The 21,542-nt window shown below is 41.5% G+C and overlaps 1 protein-coding gene across 1 annotated transcript; it reads right to left on the reverse strand.

Annotated features, from left to right (window-relative positions):
* Positions 1-13,124: 13,124 nt before the first annotated feature.
* On the reverse strand, positions 13,125-17,891 carry LOC115691098 (agamous-like MADS-box protein MADS2). Its single transcript, XM_030617674.2, has 8 exons — positions 17,580-17,891; positions 14,938-15,016; positions 14,730-14,791; positions 14,353-14,452; positions 14,207-14,248; positions 14,072-14,113; positions 13,615-13,757; positions 13,125-13,488 (listed from the first exon to the last, which is right to left on the reverse strand). The coding sequence occupies exons 1-8, from the start codon at positions 17,762-17,764 to the stop codon at positions 13,404-13,406; spliced, it is 738 nt and encodes a 245-aa protein (XP_030473534.1). The 5' UTR covers positions 17,765-17,891; the 3' UTR covers positions 13,125-13,403.
* Positions 17,892-21,542: the final 3,651 nt, after the last annotated feature.

Consider the following 21,542-nt stretch of genomic DNA (forward strand, 5'->3'; position numbering starts at 1 on the left):
ATTAAGTAACGCGGCAAATTGTTAATATAGAACAAGTATTTAATAAAAAACCGATTTGAAAGTAGAAGAAATTATTAAATAAACTTAATACATACTAAGCTGGTTTTGGGCTCCATATATATCTCATAAGGGTTCCAAGTGAGTTCCGCAGAATCTATCGACGTAGATTCAATATATTAAATGTCCTATTTTCGTGCAATTATATCCTCAAAAGCAAATGATGCGTATGTGAGCAAGTAATTCCGGAAATGGATATTTCTGGGTTATGTGTGTGGATGGTTGTGTTTACAGGAGGTATGTCGATGGGTAAAATAGAATCAAGGATAGATTACGATCACAACCAAGGTATAAAGGACGTGCCACCAATCGAAATTGAAGATCGGGATTGACGAAATTCACCCGAGATGCTTATAGGACAAGCCACCCGCCAAGGTTAAAGGACTTCGAGATCGGAGAAGCTCACCACCAAGGCCTAAAAGAAAACCACCAGCCGAGAATAAAGCGCTTCTTGGGTCACCACTAAGGAGTAATCCACCCTCTAAGGATAAAGAAACCGATTTAGGAGTTATCCACTCTCTAAAGATAATTGCTCACGCAGAGGAAAATCTCATGTATTATGCATTACAATGGACGACTCTCCTATATTTATAGGGGAACTAAAACTTAGGAAATAGACAAACATTAAAAAGATATGGAAACTACCCAACCATTTAAGAACTTGGGAACTAGAAAGCATTTAAATACCTAGGAACTCACTTTGACTCTTGAGACTCACATAATAGTTAAGACCTAGGAACTTAAAAATGCAATGATGACACACGGAGACTTGAAATATTGAACCTTCCGGTTTATTTTCTAAAATTCATCCATCATCTTTGACCAGTGGATAACCACCTTAATAAATTAGCAAATGCCATAGGAAATTGCTTGGAACAACCTCCCATAAATATATTGTTGATTAACTTTGAATTCGGCAAGTATTCTTGGTGTACCAATAACCATAATCAGTAACTCAGTCGAAAGTCTCTTCGTTGATGATCCACCGAAGCATGTTAAGATTGAAATCTACCTTTGCTTGAATGAAGCTGAATTTGTTCATGGAGTTAAGTCGAATGCTCCCGCATGAGCAGAGCTCATACCAGTGGTTTTCTTACTTTTGGATTTAACTTTTATATATTTTGCAACTCACACGCTCCTAATTTTTCTCGAGTGTAACACATATATTCCATATTTTATTTGTATGGACACTAGCTTTTCTTCGATGTGCAATCCTTCTTTTAAGTTTGGGTTAATACCACAAAAAACCCAAAAACTAGTACATTTGTGACAAATTTACTCTCCATAATTTTCATTAAATTGGATTAATACCACGAAAAACTACAAACTGGAACATTTGTGACAAACGGAGGGTGAAACCCCAAACCAGTACATCCGTCAACTGCCACGTATCATTTAACTCAGTAATTTAACGGTAAAATTTAACGAAAACTAACGGATGGTAAATTTGTCACAGATGTATCAGTTTGGGGTTTTTGGTGGTCAAAAATTAGTTTGGGATAAATTTTTCACAAGTGTATTAGTTTAGGATTTTTCGTGGTATAGTTTAAAAAGGTTGGTGGTGGGTGGGGGCTTAATAGGGGGTTAAATGGGTTGCGGGATGGGTTTGGGAGTTCATTTACGAAGCCTATGAATTATAGTGTTTGGGACACCTTTGGAATTTGACTTGTGATGCCTAACCCCAACACCAATTCACTAATTACTCTTCTGAAGATGCAAATCCTATATACCAAGAAACAAAAACTGCTTATTTCATTCACATTTTTCTTTGCATCAAAATTAATAGTTTAATTTTTTTTATGATACATAGATTTTACACAAGAATTTAATATCGAAGTGGGTGTGTAATCTCGATCTTCATGATTGCGGATATGTAATCAAAATATGGTCTTTTAATTTACTTGGATTTCAATCACCTTCTTATAACAAACGGCCAAATTTAAAATAAATAAAAATTCACTGGAGTACAAAAATGCCCTAACTTTCAAATAGCCCCATAAAACCTATGAATTTTTTGCCAAGGTAAAAAATACATACCATTAAGTTTTCCGTCCGTGAAAGCTAATGTGGCACATGATGACGTGGCCAACGGCACTGACGTGTACAGGAAGGCACGTCTGCAAGAGCCAAAAGACGTAGAGGACACGTCAGCAAAGGCCAAACGACGTTGTTTCTAATTCCGCTTAATCGGGAGTATGCTTCACGTACATTTCAGGAGATCGTCGTGTCACTTAGGCTTTGTTCGTTTCCGGAAAAATATTTTTTCGAAAAATATTTTTCGCGTTTTTCGGTGTTCGGGGGCGAAAAATGTTTTCCGTGGGAAAAAATTTTCCTTCCCCACCCCCAAATCCTTCACAATTTTGAGGAAAATGACTTCCGCTTCTGAGAAGCAGAAGTCATTTTCCTCAAGTCTGAAGCTTCTTCTTCCCTATTTTTTTTTTGTTGCTTTTGCTTCTTGCCAATCGGCGGCCGGCGACCGGCGAGCTCGGACTCGCCAGAGCCTCGTCGATGACCTCGGGCGAGGTTCGCCGACGTTCGGCGACCTGGGCGAGGTTCACCGACGTCCGGCGAGGCCCAAGCTCGCACGGTCGGCGAGCTCGGGCCTCGCCAGATCCGGCGACCTCGGGCGAAGTCGACCTCACCCGGGTCGCCGGATGCAGCGGGCCGAGCTCGCCCGACCCTTCCCCAGTCGCTAGATCCGGCGACTGGGCGAGGTCGCCGGCGGGCGAGGTCGAGCTTGGGCGAGGTCGCCGGATCCGGCGACCTGGGGCCTCGCCGGCCTGTGGCAACGCTCGAGCTGGCCTCTGGCCGGTCGCCGGACGTCGGCCGTGGCTGGCGACCTGCCAGAGAAGAAGAAGGAAAAAGAACACAGCCGGCGGCAATCGTTGCCGAACACCGGAAAATATTTTCCGAAACTTTTTCATATTTCAGCCGAACACCGGAAAATTGTGTTCCGGAAAAATATTTTCTAGGAAAATGATTTTCGGGAAAACATTTTCAAAAAACACAATATTTTTCGCTAAACGAACGGAGCCTTAATTTGTTTCTCTAAAACGCTACAGGTGGCCACATTCCGTGCTACTTCAACTTGCTTGGATGGAAAATTTAGCGAAGTGGAAATAACCCGTGCGCATAGCAACCCCCCAAAAAAGTCAAGGTATTTGCTATCTTATAGACGAAAACTTAGGTTCTGTTTTTTCAAGAATTTGAAAATAAAATACTATACATGAGAATATGATAAAAGGTAGGAGTTTCAAGACCTCGTTTGGTACTTAATGGGACGAGTTTTGGGATTACATTCGCAAAACCGTATCGGGTGTGAGACGAGGTTGGAAGATACTCAAAAGTTAGCTGGTCGGCTTTTCGGACGAGATAGGCAATCCCAAACCCGTCTCCCCGCCATCCTACTACATACGGCTATTGCAACTCATGCGGGTCAAATTACACCGATAGAAGAACAATGCGATTTAAGTTAAGACCCTCATTGGGATGGCCAAATAAAAAGGGCAGGAAGAGATGATGAAGTTAGACTTTGGTATTGTGTTAGAAAATCGAATAGATACATCTTAATTGGTTAGCTCCTTTTTCCGGTCTATAATAAATCATGCATGCTTTTTTTCCCTCTAGCTCCTCCCTCCGGTCAAGAAGTGAATTTACTACATGCTGACAAGTCCATGACATAGCTATCCATTTTCCATGTACTTGGCCACATATTTTGCATCAATCGGTTCAATTGTCAAAGGCGATCGACCCAAAATTAGGGGTATGCAAAACGGACTGTTCGGACTAGAAACCGCCTGGACCGGACCGGACTGACCAGTTTGGTCCTGTTCCTAGGAGCGTCGGTTCGGTTCCCGGTTCCTAAAATGAAACCGGTGTCCGAGCGGTCCGGTTAGAGGTTTCAAGGGGGAACCGGATCAAACCAGACTGACCGGACTGGATTGACTATATATATTTTAATTTTTTTTCAAAAAATTAGTAAAATGTGAACTAAACCCTAAGTGAACTGCATCGACATAAATTCATTGACAAAAATTAGCAAAATGTGAACTAAACCCCAAGTGAACTTCATTCACATAAATTCATTGATAAAAATTAGTAAAATGTGAACTAAACCCTAAGTGTTTGTTCAAAAAGAAAGAAACTAAACCCTAAGGCTGTGTTTGGTCGACCGGATAAAAGCCATGATAGGATATGTTTTATCCTATCCTGTATTTGGTGGTGGTCCAGGATAGGATAAGGTCGGATATAGACCGGATATACCCCGGATAAAAAAATCCGAGGCGGAGTGGGATAGACCTGGATAGGATTTCTAATGTCTATTTTTTCAGAAACCCTACACTCCACTCGCAGTCATCTTCATCCCCACACCTTGTGCGCTTTCACCAAAAAAATTTCTCGGCTTTTTTTCCTTCATCGACTCCTCCGGACCCGTGAATAGCAAAAAAAAAAAAAAATTATCCTATCCGACTTTAAATCCGTAGTCCACCAAACAGTAGATAGGATATGAAGAAATCCCAGGATTTCTTATCCTATTCTATCCAGTCCTATCCTGTTTAGAAATCCGGACGACCAAACGCAGCCTAAGTGATCAGCTCCATTGGACCGGACCGGGAACCGATTACCTCTACCCAAAACCAGAACAATGTACTACAACAACATCGTTTTCCGCAAAACAAATTCGATAACAAAGATTAAAAAAAAAAGATTAACACTACGAAAAATCTCAAATTGGTACGCCTGTGATAAATTTACTCAAAATTAAGTTTTTGACCACCGAAAATCCCAAACCGGTACACCCATGACAAATTTACCCTTCGTAAGTTTCCGTTAAGTTTAACCGTTAAATTGCTGAGTTGGATGACACATGACAGTTGACGGGTATACCGGTTTGGGGTTTTACCCTACGTTTGTCACATGTGTACCAATTTGTGATTTTTCGTAGTATTAATCCAATTTAATGGAAACTAACAAAGAGTAAATTTGTCACAAGTGTAGCAGTTTTGGGTTTTTAGTTATCAATAAACTAGTTTAAGGTAAATTTATCACGGGTGGAACAGTTTGGGGTTCTTGGGAGTCCAAAAACTAGTTTAAGGTAAATATTTCACAAGTGTACCAGTTTGTGATTTTTCGTGATATTGACCCTAGAAAAAAAGTGTGTATATACAATAATGCGAGACTTTATTGAAATTTGTGGTAGTGTATCACTTTTGGACAACAATAAATACCCTAATAAAAACGGTAATAATTATACCTTGAGTGGAGTGGTTGGGTCTGCGAGTTTTCATTTCAAGTGATGTATCGCTTGATTGGCCAAATTGGGTATATCGAAAACGATGTCGCAGCTATCAGCTTCCCTTCGACTCCATGTTTTTCCTCTTCCCCACCCCCTCCCCCCCCCTTTACATGTCGATGGTGAGTTAAGCTCAAATTTTAGTTTTCTCTTTCTTTGTCTCTTTTTTTTTTGTATAGTCTTTTCACTAGTTGGGTATTCAGAAATGATAATATTAAGGAGATAGGCCGGAAAAAAAAAGGAAAAAGAGAAAAGGAAACTCACGAATTGGAATTCGAGAATCTCACCGGAAAAACCTAGCACGTTTAGTTCGGCTAAAAGGTTATCATCAAAATAACCCATTCGTCTGAATTTCTAGCGAAAATGCAAAAAAGCTACTAGTCTAATTAGCTATTATAACAAGGGTTAATACGATAAAAAATCAAAATCGATACATTTATAACAAATTTACTCCAAATTAATTTGTTGACCACCAAAAACCCCAAACTGGTATATTTATAACAAATTTACTCTCAATTAGTTTTCGTTAAATTAGATTAACACCATGAAAAATCACAAACTGATATACCTATGACAAACTAGTATACCCGTTAACAGTCAAATATCTTCTAACTCAGTAATTTGAAGGTAAAATTTAACGGAAACTAACGGCCCAATTTGGGGTTTTTGGTGGTCAAAAAATTAGTTTGGGGTAAATTTGTCACAAGTATACAAGTTTGGAGTTTTTCGTGTTATTAACATTTATACAATTTGAGATGAACTTAAATTTTATTTTCTCGAGATGCGAAATGTCCCGTAAATTGAATTTCGATTTCCAACTCTAAGGTTAAAATTAAAGTCAAAAGTCCATCAAAGCCCAGCAAAGCCAAGCTATACAAAGAGCTCTTTTCAGCCCCTACTCCTAACAAGTGAAAGTTACATCGTCAAGTTTAGTTGTGTGTTCACCCGTAAAAGCCATGAACATGATTGAAGGTCTATGTTTTGTGTTTCTTATACCTTGCATGCTTGAGAGGCGTGCCGATTCCAAGTCTTGCTCGGTGCGGGGATCGGCGCTAAACGTTTGATTCAAGCCACGAATCAAGGATTGTTCCCGGCATATTATAAATTGAAGGTCATGACACACATATATTAGTTTGAGCACGTCCACGGGCTTGTGTATGCATTGGCTACAGAAAAAGATAAGCAACCAACTTGCGTGAAGCATTATGTGTGATCACTAAAGAGAAGACTCGCCCATTGTCACATAGCTTTGGCGGCGATGCCTCGTTCATTGAACGGGATGCCCTAGTTGAGCTAGGATGCCTGAGTTGAGCCCGGATGCCTCTGTAAACTAGTGCCGAAATGCCCTAGTTAAGCTAAGATGCCTTGGTTGAGCCCGGATGCCTCGGGTGAGCTAGCCCCGGGATGCCTCGATTTAGCCGGGATGCCCTGGTTGAGCCCAGATGCCTTGCTTGAAGCTGGATGCCTCGGTTGAGCCGGGATGCCCTGGTTGAGCCGGAATGGCAATAAACGAATACTTCATGTGCTTTGGTATATGCATAAATATGTTTATATGTTCATTGACAAGACGAGGGTAAGTATGCACTAAGCATTGAATTGCTATTGATCTGCCATCGATGATATATGTTGTGAGTGCCATACCACTAGATATGAGGATAAGATGTCTTCCTAATAAAGAATTAGGAGTTTTACTTATTGAGATTTCCCAACTCACTCTTTTTTTTTTTTTCAGACTTTTAGGTATGGCTACTCCGCCCCCTGAACGTTTTGGTTTACCCGTAGATATGGAGATGTTTGTTGCGGATATTCTCGATGTAGAAGAAGATGTTGCCTACCGTAGATGCATTACCACAATTTGGGTCGAGAAAAGGCTGGACAGCTTGGTTCCACATCGATATATTGCTTTGTACGTTTGGTTTGACGGGGATCTCATTGGCCCCCTTCATGGGTTCGACGGGCCACCCGGACCGAACGATGGGGTGACACCCACTGTGGCGATGGCCAACCCCTAAGCACCGGCATATAGCGAAGGGGATCCTAATTTTGGTTAATACAACCCGTAGTGGAGCTAGAGATACCCCAGCCTTTTGTTGTAGCCGGAAATGAAAAAGAATAGTCTTGTAAATGAACTAACTTGTATAATGAAGAATAGTCTTGTCAGGGCCCCACGGCCCTCGGGGGTTATTGTTGCGACGTCCCAGGCTCGTTGATGTCCCGTTTCTTTTATCTTGTTAATATGCACATGCGGAAACATGTATAAACAAACTCCCAGACAAATAACAGCTGGAAATCAGGGAATAACTACAAACATAACATTATAAGTCAGTTCATTTACAAGCTCTTTTTTTCCGACTACATCAAAAGGCTGGGGTATTCCTAGCTCCGCTACGGGCTATATTAACTAAAATTGGGATTCGCTTCGCTATACGCCGATACTTAGGGGTTGGTCGTCGCCACAGTGGGTGCCACCTCATCATTCAGTCCGGGTGGCCCGTCGAACCCACGAAGGGGGCCGACAAGATCCCCATCGAGCCAAATGTACCAAGCTATATAATGGTGTGGTACTAAGTTGTCTGGCCCTTCGTCAACCCAAATCGTAGTAGTGCATCTACAGTAAGCAACATCTTTCTCTACATCGATGATATCTGTGACAGACACCTCAATATCTACGGGTAAACCAAAGCACATGCAGTATTCGTTTACCGTCAACCTGGCTCAACTAGGGCATCCCGGCTAAATCGAGGCATCCCGAGGCTAGCTCACCCGAGGCATCCGGGCTCAACTAAGGCATCCTAGCTCAACTAGGGCATCCCAGCGCTAGTTTACCGAGGCATCCGGCTCAACCCAGGCATCCTAACTCAACTAGGGCATCCCATTCAATGAACGAGGAATTGCCGCCAACGCTATGTGACGACGAGCGCATTTTCTCTTTAATGATCACACATAATGCTTCATGCAAGCCGGTTGCTTATCTTTTTCTTTAGCCAATGCATACACAAGCCTGTGGGTGTGCTCAAACTAATATGTGTGTGTCATGACCTTCAAAATATAATATGTCGGGAACAATCTTTGATTCGTGACTTGAACCAAATGTGTAGCGCCGATCCCTACTCCGAGCAAGACTTGGAACCGGCACGCCTCAATGCCGACCAAGGCCTTGTGGCTTGGTTTTCTCGCCCTAACGTTGCATCCAAGCCGGGTGAACCTCGGCCTTGTCCCTTGGCATGAACACACTCAAGCATGCAAGGTATGAGAAACACAAAGCATAGACCTTCAATCATGTTCATGGTTTTCATGGGTGTACACACGACTAAAGCCGACGATGTAGCCTATCGCCCTAGCCAAGAGTTAGGAATTCTACTTACCTAAGAATGGTCTAGAAAGCTTGGCTGAGAGAGAGAGAGAGAGAGAGAGAGAGAGAGAGAGAGAGAGAGAGAGAGAGAGAGAGAGAGAGAGTGGCGTGCAAGGGAAGGGAGGATGAGAATGTGAGCCTAAAGTGTGGAAATGAAAGAAGGGTTCTTCTATTTATAGCCTCCAACTTCATCATTGCTTGTCCAAGTGGTCCAATTGATTTTCTTGAAGTAGAAAGCCTACTAGAATGAGTTGGTTAGCCTATTGGATGAGTGGCAATCCTAACAAGAAGAGGTGGCATGCCTAATGGGGTGGTGTGGAATGCCTAAGCTCTTAGGGAAATCATGAAGCCAATGTGTGCATTTCTAATTTGCACACTTGGTCATGAGTCACTAACTTCTTCCCCAAGACAAATTTTGAGCCATCATGACCAAATCTTCCTTAGGCCACATAAGATGATGATTCACCCCCTTGCATTAATAGCCAATGTTCTAGAGCCTTCTCTTTTGTCCATATTTTCAAGAATATGGCAAGCATGAGAATTAAGCTAATGGAAGCACCAACTTGGTCGCGTATGAGTTTCTCATGTCCATCCACGATCGACCATGCCTACCAAATCGAGATTCGTAGCCGAGTCACCATCGAATGTGGCCAAACTTGTTTTGATTGGCTAAGTCGGGGTGGCCCATGACGTGGGCACCGTGGCCGGCGCTGGCCAAGCCCAGGGCCGGACAGACCGGGCGCATGGCCCGTGCCTGACCTTGTCGCGGCCTATCCGTAGTGTCCTCAGCCTAGCCGGGCACATGGCCGGTATAGGACCGGGCTGACCGAGAGCATGACCCATGTCTGTTCTGGCTCGTGGCCTTGTAACAAGGTCCACGGGCAGACCGGGCACTTGGCCGGTGCCTGTGCTGGCTCATGGCCATACGGCGGGGTCCAAGTCCAAGCAAATGGCCGACTCATGGCCGGGCACAAGACTTAGCGTACGGCTTGGCACATGGCCTATTCGGCAAGGTAGCCGAACCAATTCGCAATCGATCCACGATCGGTCCGTAACCCGTCCAAGTGGCCCATGGCCAGTTCATGACTAGTCCATGGCCAAGCATACTTGGTCCGCGGCCGACTCTCGGTTGTCATGTAGTTATGTGGGATCGATTGTTCCGTGACCGGCACATGGTCTCATGGATCAATCCATGGCCGTCCACAATCGGTACATGACCGTACAGAATCACCCGCGATCGGAATAGGACCGCGCGGAATCGATCCATGATCATCCATCGATCCGCGGTGCTACGTGACCGTCCCACGACCAACCCTTATGGTCGAGCAACCGATCCATGACCGAATAGCTCGGGTCACTTGCGTGGTCATTAGATTGGTTCACTGCCAATCCCCAGATCATTCCAAGGCCGATCCTTCAATCAGACCATGGTTGATCCCTTGGCTACCCTTCCGATTGGGTTAATCGGTCCATGACCATTCCTTGGATTGGTCCATGGTCGATTTGCCCCACTATCGGCACATCAATTCTATAGCTATTTCTCACGGCTAGAATCGTGGATGTTACAACTCTACCCCTTAAAAAAAATGTCGTCCCCGAAATTTCAAAATGTACATGATCCTTGGAATAGATGCAGGTACTTACGCTTCATTGTCTCTTTACTTTCCCATATTGCTTCTTCTATTCCGTGGTGTTGCGCCAAGCCCAATGGGCTCCATTTCTCCTTGGCCCAATGATTATTAAGGGCTTAATTGGGCTCGATGTGGGCTCAAAGCCTGGACCATCAGGTTACACAGCTTTTAATGGGCTTGAAATGAATTAAAAACCACAAGAAATATGACAACACTTTTTTTTTTTGGTATATCCTACTCTAACTCTCAACTCACTCTCAGAATTTTGCACTGCCTCTTGCATGGTGTGGAAGTCGAAACCCACATCTGAAATTACACGTCCTCACCCCTAGCTCCCTTAAGAAGGTAGGGATTCAAACTTCCCACCTCCCCCTTCCCAAGTAGGAAGGGTGGCCACTGGGGCAAACCCCAGTGATTAAATATGATAACACTTAGACATGCGATAATTGACTTGAATGGGCGACCAATAATTACACAAATGGTCGCTGACTTCTGCCCAACACGCAACATCATCCCACAACTTTTAATTTGTTAAAATGAGGTCCCTGAACTTTGGGTAAATGTTCAATCTAATCCCTAGAGTATATGAAAATTTCAATGTCATCCTTCCATTAATTTAAGTTAACAGAATTTGTTGATTTGATTTCCAATCTGGTTAGTTTGAATGGCGGACAAAAAAATAACGTTATACGTCACGTATAACAGCATTACACGTCAATTAAATAAGTTCATAGATTGTATTGAATAAATTAAAAGTTGAAGAAAGATATTACATATTAGGCTAAAATTTAGAGACCATATTGAAATAATTAAAATTTCGGGGTCGACATTGAATATTGAGTCAAAGTTAAGGGATCATTCGTGTCATTTTCTTAATGGACAAAATTGTGATTTGAAATCTCCTAAGATTTTCCAATCAAACCATTACAAAAAACATCCACGAGGATCACGCTCCTCGACCAGTCAAAAAAGTTAAACATTCCTCACTAATGTCGAGAAAATTGTCCAAAAAGTCCTAAACATATTGCACTTTTGCCAATTCAGTTCTAAACCTTTCAAGTTTGCCAATTGAGTTCTGAACCTTTTCACTTCTTGCTAATTGAGTACATCCGGCCAATTTTGGCCACCAAGAGCTAACGTGGCAATTTTTTATATTTTTTAATTTTTTAATTTTTTTTCCTTTTCTCTTTTTTTCTGGCCTTCTTCCCTTTGGCCGGTGCTGGCAAGGTCGAACAGGCCAGAGGTGAGGGCCGGCGAGGTCAACCTCGCTGGTCTCTGGCAAAGCTTGTCCCCACCGACCCTTGGCTAGGCGAGGTCAAACCTCGCCCAATCTCGCTATCCTGACCCAGGCGACGGAGACGGCAAGGTCGGCCTCGCAAGATTTGGGTGAGCTCGACCTTGCCTCTGTCGTGACCCAAGCAAGGGAGACCCAGGTGACGGCGAGGTTGGCCTCGCCTTGGCTGGGCGAGGCTCGACTTCGCCTAGATCTAGCGAGGCCGACCTCGCTATCGCCTGGGTCATGACGGCGAGTTCGGCCTCGCCTTTGCTGGGCGAAGTTCGACCTCGTCCAGCCAGGGGCCGACTAGGGCGAGCTTCGCCAGAGGCCGACGAGGTAGAGTCGGCGAGGTCGACCTCTCCGACCCTCGCCTCTGACCGGACGGCCTACACCGACCGGCGTTCACGTCAGCTCCGGGCGGCCAAAATTTGCCGGATGGACTCAATTGGCAAGAAGTGAAAGATTTAGGACTCAATTGGCAAACTTGAAAGATTTAGGACTAAATTGGCAAAAGTGCAATAGGTTTATGACTTTTTGAACAATTTTCCCCACTAATGTCTCCCCGTTCATATTAAGCTCTTGATACTTTTTTCCCAATGGACAAAATTGTGATTTGAAATCTCCTAAGATTTTCCATTCAAACCATTACAAAAAAATCCACAAGGATCACGCTCCTCGACCAGTTAAAAAAGTTAAACATTCCTCACTAATGTCTCCCCGTTCATTTTAAGCTCTTGATGCTTTATGATTAGGAAAATTAGGGCATAGAAAAAAACATCCACTAGGATCACGCTCCTCGACGTAAAAAACACTGTAACTTATAAAAGTACCGATTCTTTCTAATTGTACCAGCGCATCCTATAAAAGTCAACAGAAAGAAATTTGACCTGTTGAGTTTAGCCGGGGAAACTATTCAATCGGTCATAAACCTATATGTACGGATACCAATCTGGTTCTAAACCTTTGCGAAATTCCAGTGTAGTCTTTACGGCCAGTGATAACTACACTGCAACGTAAGTAATTTTCGGCGAAAATTGACTCAAAGGACTACATTGAAATCCACATAAAGGTTTGGGACTAAGCTAGCAAAATTAAAAAATTTAGAACTGAATTGGTGTCCGTACAAATGGTTGGTAAATTTCCCGAGTTTAACTCAATCATTTCACTACCCATATAAACAATAATAATAATAATAATACATTCGAAAATATCTAGGTCGCCTAAATGCTGTCGGGGGGCGTTGTCTAACCTTTTTGACATTTTGCAATATTAAGAGGGTATTGTCTCTGTCGTGAATATAACAAGTGTAGGGTTAGGCAAAGACTCTTACGGTACCATGACTATATCACACACACACACACACACACACACACACACAACATGCATGACTATATCATATATATATACAATGCTGGTTAAGGTATAGTCATGCATGCTGTGTGTGTGTGTGTGTATGTATGATATATTAATGGTTAAGGTAACTACACATCATGTATGGCGCCGCTAAAGTAAACATGCACAATCAAAAGAGAATTCGAATACATCAATAACATAGATGAATTCCAAACGTCAGCGACACAACAAAGCAGATCTTTATTCTTATACAACATAGTTAGCTAGATTGGATTCATATTGTCCGTCCTTTTTTGGGTATGTCACTTCCATGCATATTATCCGCGTATGGTGGACCGTCGTTCGTGTCCGTCGTCCGGAGGAAGAGTCATATATCATAACAAGAACCGGAAAATATATTTGATACGAAGCTTCCAGCGAGTAGTCTGCTGGCGCAACGATTCAGAGCATCCACCCAGGAATGAATCCATTGGGATGTTGGTCAGCAGCCGAAACATTCGCTTCATTCGAACCCATGGGATTGTACCTGTCGAATTAGAAAAGTAGATACGTCGTAACATCGAAGCAAAATGATCTATTTGAAAATTTTTCAGTGGGGGGAGAAAAACCCTAAAAAATGTGGTATCGATCCACGCGTGAAAGATCGGATTACCCGATCTGCAGTGTCGGATTGCTGCCTAAGGGCTGGAAGATCAAGCCTTGCGATGGCGCGGGAAGGCGGTGGTATGGCATGTTATTGTGATCCTCGGCTTCCCATCCAAGCCGGAGAGGGATTCTTGCAGTGCTCTCTTCCAACTGATGAACAACATAGTCAGTCCAAGAGCAAATTAAATAACAGCATCAAGGGCTTGAAACTAATATGGAATCTAGAGGAGAATGAGCTTCGGCAGCACGAACAGATGCAAAATTTCTGTGAATATCATCAGTGCAGACTTTCGCCTCTAGCTTGAACTATAATGTCTCATGAACGTCGATGCTTTAGTTTCACAAGATGTAACATTTGATATTTTTTAGCAATGATCTGACAGTCTTAAGAAACTAATGCCATATATATCCGATCGAGTTCGACCGCAACATATGTGTAGATGAACTTTAGGGAATGATATTACCTTCTTCCTTAAATCTCTGTTAGCTTCAATCAGCATTTGTTCCTGGGTACAAATATGAAGAATCAACAACTTAAATTACAGTTAATTTTATATTAAAAAAAACACGGTGACAATCACACGAGATACAACACTTACCTTGTGCTGAAGATGAGCAAGTTGATGAAGCATGAATTGGGTCTGCATTGGATATAACACACGAACAGTCAACGAGAATTTTTTATGGTATAAATAGTCAGCAAATTATACATTTGAGCGTCGATTTTTTGGGTTGTGTTCATCACCTTTGTAGACCGGATTTGCTTCAGAGAATTCTCCAACTGGTGCTCAAGTTGCTCGAGCTCCTTTGTGTTCAGGGGACCCAAATCTTCCCCAAGGAGGTTTCTAATGAATCGAAATTGAGCGTTAGCCCGAAGAATATTATAACGATGACGATAATGATCGAGTCTGATCTCATTAATCCAGGTCCGGCTTATGGATCCTATCACGTCGTTACCTTTATTCAGCACACCAAAATTCATCGAGGAAGTCGGACCAACCGAAACACCAAAACCTTTTTCCGTTTTCAGTTTGGGAGAAAAACGTTTGAGGATACTGATTTTCTAGTTAATTAATTACCAACATGAGATTGTGAGTTCATTAGTATAAGCAGGAAAACTACCTCTGAGATCGTTGGAGAACCTCAACTCTTGCTTGTAGCTTCAAATACTCCTGGTAGCTGTTCTGTTCAAGCCAAAAATGATGGAGCTATTAAGAAGAGTCGTATAATATTTTTCGGAGAAGGCGGGAATGATTAGGTTAAATGGTGGTAATCAGTTTAGTGATTAGAGACGGAAACATGATTAATTAGTTAAAAAAAGGGGCTATACCTGCATCTCATTGATGGAGCAGTTGGTTTCGAGTGAACCATAGCTACACTTCTGGTACTTCTCAATTGTTTTCGTCATGCTAAGGATGTCCAAGAGACAAATTGGGAAGAGAGGCCATAAGGTATATGACCAGAAAAGAATCACAAACAGAGAAGAAACGATAACACACACAAGTTTTATATTAGCTCCAGCATTTAGCAATTTCAATATATATATGTTAGTATTGATGTAGATGCATGTAGATGTATAGCCATGTTCAATATGTTCAGCAAATCCATTCATATTTACTTTGTAAAACTGCTAATGACAATTTATACGTTCAAACATTTAGGTGGTTTTGCTCAAGCTACTTCTATTTAAGACCTCGATCTATCATAATTTCTGCAATCAAATGATTAGTTGATTGGGCACATTAGGAAAGGGAGAAACTACCTATATAATCAGTCCTCAATCTATTATACGGATGCTAATTCAGTCATAATTTTTTTTAATTTTGCAAGTTCGGTCCTAAACCTTAGCACAAAATGCCAATATAATCATTCCGGTCAATTTTCGCCGGATAGTTTTAAGACTGATTGGGTAATCTTCCCCTAAGAAAAGAGATGAGCAGCGGCGATCTTGCATATGTATAAAAACTAATTATGCAGAATTGGTCCGACTGATTAATATTTCCTTTCAGAGTATTCATTATCCGAAAAAGAAGCTTTACAAAGTAGTTGTTGATTTAATGAGAAACTATTAATTAATTTTGAAAGCCAATGAAGGCATAGGTTGCATGATACATTGTAATAGTCGTATCACTTACCAATGTATTTTCACATTATTGTGCATTCATAACTTCATAAACCAATGGACAAATTATGCATGATGGGCGTATAGCTTCTCAAGCTGTCGTAATGTATGCCTTTTGCAAACAAGGGCGACCGCTTCAAGTATTAGTGTCATGAATGATAGAGCGGCTCCGACAGTAGGCGAGGCAAAAGGTTTTATAAAGAAATACAAGGAGCATATAAATTGGCCAAATTGGCATAAACGTGCATTCGAGTTTAAAAAAAAAAACATGTTGATAAAACATTGATTCTCTTTTTATACTATATGGTCATCAGATACAAAATACATGTTTTCTAAGTTCTAAGCAATGTTGATAATATGTTCTTCGCCAGTTAGTTTTCATGGGATGTCCCCATTTGACAACGTTTTGATTGATTAACTTATCGTATTATCATGTTGTTCAATTATGAAAACAATTAGATCACGAGAGGTTTCATAGATCTGCCCCTTGATGAATGTCGTCCTTGTCCAGGTTTTATTATGTGTGTATGTATAGTTTATATATATGAGAATGGTAAATTGTCCGAATATTTTCTTATCTTGAGTTCACTCCCTATTAGGATCTACGCTAAATAACATGAGAAACGGACTAATATAAATTTATAAGATGGGTAAATTAGCCTATTTTGAAGATAACCCCTCATAAGAACTGGAAGAAAGATACTAGTTCAACATAAACCGAAGTGGAGGTGTTATGAGTAGAGAAGTTGCTTAGGCGTCTAGAGGGTTCGTCGGCTATAAAATGGAATTAAAAGTCGATCCAATGTGCACTTTAAAAAATTGCAAATAAAGAAAATTATTTCAAACCGAAGGAAAATTTGAAATGATGTAAAATTCCATGATGATTGACAGAGAAAATTAAAATTGTTTTTATTTTTTTTTAGGGTTTCCAGATATTTGGAAATAAGTAACAGCAGCCTTTTCTCTCTTTCTCTCTTCCTTTTGGAAAATTTCCCTTAATTGCACCACCAGAATTGCAGCAGACTCTCACTGCAAGACATCACATCTCTGGGGAACATATCATAACAGTAAATTTCAGTTTCTTGCATCTGTTTTTCTGCTTTTTTTTTTAAATAAATCCATCAATAAGACACTAATTCAAGTTAATTGCTCCTGCTTTTTGTCCTTCAATTTCCCATATGACAGCTTCTTGACTGATGGACATAATTGGGAATCCTCTCTTTAATAATGGAACGCACAAGAAACTTTAAGACAAATCAAAAGGGCAAAAAGGGAACAAACAGTAGGAAATAAAGAAAAACCATGCTACAAGGTTGTTTAATTCTGTCTGCTTACAAGTAAAAACGTTCTGTGCAACGCTCAGAGCGAGCCCTAAAACGAAGAAACCTAACTTCATGAAGATCGGAGCCTTTTCAAAGGAAAAGAAGAACTGAAACTCAAAGGGTTATTATTGTGAAGACTTTTTTAGGGCAAAATTAACATATGTTGCTGACATGAGAAAAGGCAACTTAAAACCTCGCCAAGTTGCAGCAAGAATAGCATCATGTAGTTTGTCAAGAAATACCCAGATCCTGAAGAAAATAGGGTTCTGAAAGAAGAAAAAAACGAAACAACAAAAGAGAGAAAAATAACCCCGAAAGACCCTAGAAAAAAACATGAGACATGAGCAGGAAGAAACGGAAAAATTAGCAGGATATAACTTGACTGATCAACAGGAAAATAAAGAGAAAAATAACAAGAGAAAATCCATCAAGAACGAAACAAGGAAAGAGAAAGCGAGAGAGAGAGAGAGAATTCACTTGCGGTATGAGGAAAAAGAAGAGATAAGAAAAAGTAGATAAGTAGAATACCTAGAACTGCTGCAGAATTCATAGAGCTTGCCACGGTTGGAGAAAATGATGAGGGCGACCTCAGCATCGCAGAGAACAGATAGCTCATAAGCTTTCTTGAGAAGCCCATTTCTTCTCTTCGCAAATGTGACCTGCCTGTTGATTTTGTTCTCTATCCTCTTCAGCTCAACTTTCCCTCTCCCCATCTCTCTCTCTCTCTCTCTCTCTCTCTCTCTCTCTGATATTTTCTAGTTCTGGTTAAGAGCCGAGCAAACTTTCTTAAGGAGCTCAAGAGTTAGGGTACAAAAAGGAGATAGAAAGGGGAACAGTTATTATCCTCTAACGAAGGAAGGGGAAACCCTGGTAGGTTTTGCTGGATATTAACATGTTCCCCTAGTCAGCTATTTGTGCGCATTGCATTGTTTTAGATGGATGATGTGATGGGTCTACAAGAAAACTCTCAAAATTAGTAAGAGGTTTCTCTTTCATTAGTCTTGATGACGTTCTTTTCTTTCTTTCTTTTGTCAGATTAATCTTGATGAAAAATAAGTGGTTTCCTAAGCTATTTCCGGAAGCACAAACGATAAATTCTTTTAAGTGTCGAATGCCTATTTTGCTCACCCTAGGTTAATTTGTATAAACACAAATACAGAGGCTGCTTATGTAATATAAATAGAATAGAGAGATCTTCTTGAAATGTCTCTCATTACGTATAACGCGATATTTCGACATTAGACTTAGTTATTCGAATGCCCATTTCAAGCTAGTCATTCTACTTACTAAACTTTTTTAGCATCTTTAGCATTACTCTTGACAACATTTTTGGAGACTACATCTCTATTTACCTTAGAGCACAATGTGACAAAGCGTGCTTTCTTATGATTTCTTATCATGGTCCGATAGAACTGCAGATACCTCCGCTTTGAGAGATGCCCCAGTTATGGTCTTCCTAGCAGGTGAGGAGGTGCCGACCGATGGACTGGACTTTTTATCAATTGAAAATCATAATTCCAGGATTAATTAAAGATCAATTTTCCCTCGAAATATCCATTTCTAATAGCTAATATGACCAAGAATAATATACTAAAATCAATTATTAAATTTAATTATTAAGTAATGCGACGGAAATTTTTATCAAGAATTGAATATCATCCGCTTACTTATTATATCAATTAACAGTTCAGATATACTATACCTAGCATTACCTTTTCCCTCTTGCCTTTAGGGCCCATTTTATAATCGTGAGTCTTTCTTTCTATGCACTAGTGGTTAAAAACTTATCTACAACTTATTTTAATTTTTATATTTAGTAACGATGCTTATTTATTTCATGGACTCTTCCTTTCAGGAGGAAAATGAGACGGGATTTTCCCTTTTGGTGTTAAAAATAACTTACATTTATCGTTGGACAGTTGACATGCGTGTTTGAAGTTGGTTTTGTAATCAAATTCTCCCACATGTCCATCATTCAATGACGAGCGTGTAATACGTTTTTTCTTACGCTGGTACCAAACTTTATGAAAATCCACACGTACAATTTATAGCAATAAAGATGGATATACTTTTATGTCTTAAACTGCGTATTTGGCGATTATGTAGTCATTTTTGCTCGGTAACCTTCTTCGGCAAGCTAGGTTTTCCGCCGCCTCCTCTTCACCTGTCCATCACGATGGCTTGATGATGTTGACCATCTCTTGCCGTATCAAGCAAATATCTGGCAAAAGAACAAAAAAATTATCGGCCAAACAAAATGCTGACCAGAAACTTTCGTTTGCATTTGCAGGGTAATCACAGTAATAAAGTCTTAAAATTTGTGTTAATTTGTCACTTCGATTCTAAAACTTTCTTTTAATTCGTTTAAGTCCTAAAACTTGAGTTGTTCTCCGCGTTAGTCCTTCCATTATTTCCATACATTTTTCTTGGACAGAAAATTCATGTGGCATTTTTGTCATTTTTGTTTTTTTTTTTTGTACAAATAGCACTAATATGATGCCAAATCAGACAAAAAATGAAAAATTTAAAGAAGACAAAAATTTAAAGAAAAAGAAAATCTTTTTGTATAAAACAAAGAGAGAGATAGGAGGGTGAGGATTGGAAAGGGCGCACCATTTATCGTCGGCGAAGGATTGGGGAGCTAGGCCAGGGTAGCCCTTGCGAGCTCCAGGCGACCCTAGCTCAATAGGGGCGAGGACGGCCGTGGCCACAACAAAGCGAGGGCACTTGAGGCCGCCAGTGAGGGCCCGCCGCCCCCTTCTTGCACGCATCCTCGTATGGGATCCCTCCCCCTGTGTTTAAGAATTTTACCTAAATTTTCATCAAAATTGGCAGTTTAATACAAAATGACATCATTTTGTGATAAACAAAGTTGTTTCGAACCTTAACAAGCTCCCCTTATTAAATGACCGCCAAGTAGACGAAAAAAAAAAAAAGCTAGTTCAGATTTTTTCGTCAATTGGAAGTTAATAGAAGGACTAATTCGAAGGGCGACAACAAGTTTTAGGACTCAAATGACTCAAGCAAAGTTTTAAGACTAATGTGAAGGATCAATGACACAAGTTTTAGGACTTTCACTCTCAGTATCTCTTCTTCTTTTTTTCGTAAAGCAGAGAATCCGAAAAAATTCACCTAATTAATTTCAATTATTAGACATGAATCGCTTGTTCAAGGTGCATTGTATTAGACTTCAGGCACAGTGTAGTGGAAAGATTATTTTGAATAGGGTATCCATAAATCCAACGTCGGATTTGTTGCCTTCAAATCAAATCCTTATTTACCATATGGATGGTTGGCTGAGTTAGTTAAGGTACTCCTAAGTGATTTGGAGTTCCCTTGATCACAATTTCGAATTTCCCAATCACTTCTCGAATTTATGAATGATCCTTGTTCCTCCACGGCGTATGTTTCAAGCGTAAGGATCACTTTCGCTTTACCCCAACTCGCATCCGGTAGTGCTAGACAAAGGGTTTGTTCAAGATGAATAATAGTCATGGTTCAAACTGAACATTCTGACCGTAAGTACGAAACTATATAGTAACGTCTAAGGAGATCGCCGATACTCGTAGTCACCTCCAACCTTTTGACTCATAAAAAAATCCTTAATTATAAGCTTATGTTTATCGGTTTTTTTATGGCAAAAGCCACTAAAAACTCTAAATTATGCTCACCGTAACACATTTATCCTAAACATTTTTCTAGGGAAAATTACCAAAAAAGTCCTAAACCTTTTACAGTTGTGACAATTCAGTCCTAAACCTTTTTTTTTTGCCAATTCAGTTCTAAACTTTTTGCAAACCAGCCAATTCAGTCATTTTGGCCGGCCGGCGCTGACGTGGCCGCCGGCCGGCTGACGTGGCGCGCGGCCGGCGTCCACGTGGCAATATTTTAATTTTTTTATTATTATTTTCGAATTTTTTTATTTTTTTTTTTTTCTTTTCCTTCTCCCCCCTGGCCTGTCCGGCCAGGGGGGAGGCTCGCCGGCGAGGGCCCAGCTCCGGCGAGGCGAGCTGGGCCCTCGCCGCCGCTGGGCGAGGGCGGAGCTCACCCAGCCAAGGCGAGCTCCGCCCTCGCCCAGATCCGGCGAGGGCGGAGCTCGCCCAGCCATGGCGAGCTCCGCCTCGCCAGATCTGGGCGAGGGCGGAGCTCGCCCAGCCATGGCGAGCTGGGCCCTCGCTGCCGCTGGGCGAGCCTCGCCCAGCTCCAGTGAGGCGGAGCTCGCCCAGCCATGGCGAGCTCCGCCCTCGCCCAGCCATGGCAAGCTCGCCCAGCTCCGGCAAGGGCCTAGCTCGCATCGCCGGAGTTGGGCCCTCGCCGGCGAGCCTCCCCCCTGGCCGGACAGGCCAGGGGAGAGAAAGAAAAGAAAAAAAAAATTCGAAAATAATAAAAAATATATTAAAATATTGCCACGTGGTGGCCGGCCGGCGCCACGTCAGTCGACCGGCGGCCACGTCAGCGCCAGCCGGCCAAAAGGACTGAATTGGCTGGTTT

Source organism: Syzygium oleosum, unplaced genomic scaffold (genome assembly GCF_021117445.2).
Source record: "Syzygium oleosum isolate NSW1041296 unplaced genomic scaffold, Sole_v2.1 Sole_v2.09, whole genome shotgun sequence".
Lineage (NCBI taxonomy): Eukaryota > Viridiplantae > Streptophyta > Magnoliopsida > Myrtales > Myrtaceae > Syzygium > Syzygium oleosum.